Source organism: Otolemur garnettii, unplaced genomic scaffold, assembly GCF_000181295.1.
Source record: "Otolemur garnettii isolate 467f Iridium unplaced genomic scaffold, OtoGar3 scaffold00012, whole genome shotgun sequence".
In the NCBI taxonomy this organism is placed as follows: domain Eukaryota; kingdom Metazoa; phylum Chordata; class Mammalia; order Primates; family Galagidae; genus Otolemur; species Otolemur garnettii.
Genome location: NW_003852407.1, coordinates 20,293,286 through 20,295,852, shown reverse-complemented (window position 1 = coordinate 20,295,852; position 2,567 = coordinate 20,293,286). Strand labels below are relative to the sequence as shown.

At 37.9% G+C, this 2,567-nt stretch overlaps 1 protein-coding gene across 1 annotated transcript in view; it reads right to left on the bottom strand.

The window, feature by feature from the left end:
• LOC100956979 (desmocollin-2) overlaps nucleotides 1-2,567 on the bottom strand; it is a 30,942-nt gene that overhangs the window by 18,651 nt on the left and 9,724 nt on the right. Inside the window, exons 3-5 of the mRNA XM_023510171.1 lie at nucleotides 1,959-2,158; nucleotides 825-1,004; nucleotides 81-102 (exon numbers count right to left, since the gene is read on the bottom strand). Coding sequence (XP_023365939.1) covers nucleotides 81-102; nucleotides 825-1,004; nucleotides 1,959-2,158 — 402 coding nt within the window. The remainder of the gene's footprint in view (nucleotides 1-80; nucleotides 103-824; nucleotides 1,005-1,958; nucleotides 2,159-2,567) is intronic.

Genomic DNA, 2,567 nt, shown 5'->3' with positions numbered 1-2,567 from the left:
TGAGACATTGGGTTTAAAGTGTACTGTCTAAAGGTCAAAAACTTGAAAAATACTTTCCCTAATGAGTTTTTGCTATTTGCCAGCATCTTCCTCATTATAGGACTTGATGAGAAAAAAAGTGAGAATATAAATAGAATAATATCCTGGCATGTGTGATATTCTGATCCTTGATTCAAAAACCAAATTTCTCCCTAGCTGTATTCATACTTTCTTTAAGATCTTGGCTACCTGTATTGGGATGGGTAGCAATTATTTTCTCCCAGCTTCTTACTTAACTTTTGATATGCTCTTCTCTCAGATATATTAAATTTGTTGGTGGGATATAAAAAAAGATTCTCTCTTACTAAGAAGTGCGGGGGAAAAAAATTCCCCAAGTTATAGACTGAATGGCAGTAGCCACTGTTAGAAGAAAGAAAGAAAACTAGCTGGGGTTTCTACTAAAATGTAAACAAAAGAGAAAAATGTTTATACAGTGTGGTTTCAGATGTGGAGCTGAGAAGAGCCGTAGAAAGGCCGATGTGTCTTTCACCTTCAAGGCACTTGGCCTTTTATTGACAATTTTATTCTTTATGATAGAACGTATTTTGGAGTTTCCTGGGCTACGCCTAAGCTCTGTGATACCCTGGCTGATTTGGAAATTCATTAAGGAACCGTGTGTTTGAGAATAGCAGCTGGATTTTACAGTTTTATAATGGCCTTTTCATGACTAAAACTTCAAAAAAAATGTATGCAAACGTAAGGAGCTATGCTTATCGACATACTCATCCATTGAAGTATACTCACTCGGTGCACATATTCACTCACAACTAATTTTAATTAACTGCCTGATCAGTGTCAAAAGTTTTAAGAGATGGAATCCACAGCAGAAAGAAAGTAAATTGTACCTGTTGAAGAAAAAGCGGGAAAGGACCCAAGGAATTCTCTAGCATGGAACAAGGAATGGGAGCCCATCTTCTCTTGGCGCGTCTTAGCACTTTTTCTTTAGAATGCCTTTTCTTTAGGACCTCAATTTAGAAGACAGAAAAAAAAAAATAAAGTCAATGACTACTTTGTCCTCAAACATTAGAACTCTGATGCATCTTTCTCCTCTCATGAGGACTAGCCAGGGAGGCATCAGACCTCAGTAGTGCTTTGAAAACCAAACCAAACGTTCAACATTGCAAAATGACCATGAAGAAATAACTGCCCTAACTTTTATCACAGCAATCCTCTTGAGAAAATGAATTGATGGAAAAATGGAAGAAAGAGAGATGGCATTGGAAGCCTAGAAGCAAAACTGAAAAAAAAAAAAAAAATTACTGTTGCCACATTGCCATGCAAAAACATGGGGGGAGAGCTATGCCAAGGAAATGAGTATGTGCCCTTCTAAATTTAGCACAATCATCTTTCACTCACCGGCAACTAGGCAGAGCCAGGGGACCAACAGAGATCTGTGTCAGAACAAGGAGAAAAACATGGTGACAACTCTCAAACTACTGCACTGAGGAATGGCCCATGGTTGAATAAAATTTGACCTTGGGTGTCACAACACAAGCACGCTACGTGTAGTTCAGACCTCCTCTTAACATTGTCCTCTATTTCCTAAGACTACCAATTACGCTAAGAAAAAAGTTTTGCTTTTTCTTAAAAGAGATAAAGAGTTCAAAAACTTCTTTTTGGAAATCTACTCTACAGTAAAGATCAAGATCTGCTTCTTGTTTTTTGAATCTCAAATTCTCATGCTGTCGTTTATCCTGAGCTCTCCTTTTACGTCCGAGTGAGAAGGAATGACAGCCTGTAGGAACGGATGTTGCACAACCCTGTTTTTTCCTTTTGAACACTGTTACGTCATCTCATGGTTTACATTCTTCTTCAAGGCAGACAATACCAAATCCTTTCTGATTCCTCGTCTTCCCTGGCAATGTTTGGGCGCCTGATGAAAAGACATCACTATACTTCATTGGTACCGTCTTGTATACCTTTGTTTGATGCTCTAAAAGGACAAAAATCTTCTTCTCTTCTTGGTTCTCTGTGTTGGAAAGCAAAATGGTAAAACTTCTCTTCTCCGAAGACAAAAGAATTGCCTTTGTTGTGTAGACTGAACCATCTTCTAAAATTTGAAAATCAGGGTCACTTGAACGAATGAGATTTGCAGATTTAAAGCATTCCTTCAGGTCAACTGCAGAAAATAAACATAGCAGTCATTTGTAAGGTAAAAAGGAACATTATGTAGTTTTAACAGTCATCTATGCACATGAGAGAAGCCAAAAACTTAAAATTAATTATACTGATAGCTAAAAACTTAGCATTTTTAAAAGGACATCTGGAACTGTATGGTAAATTAGGTCATGCATCATTTCTAATAACTTCTTCATATCCTCTTAAAGAGAGCTTTGGGCAGCACCTGTGGCTCAAAGGAGTAGAGCGCCAGCCCCAAACGCCAGAGGTGGTGAGTTCAAACTCAGCCCCGGCCATAAACTGGAAAAAAAAAAAGAAAAGACCTTTGCCCTGAGGCTTCAAAAAGCATAAAACTCAGAGAATTATGTATCCTCTTTAGCTTTGTTTCCCTTACTGTAAAATGGATTTCA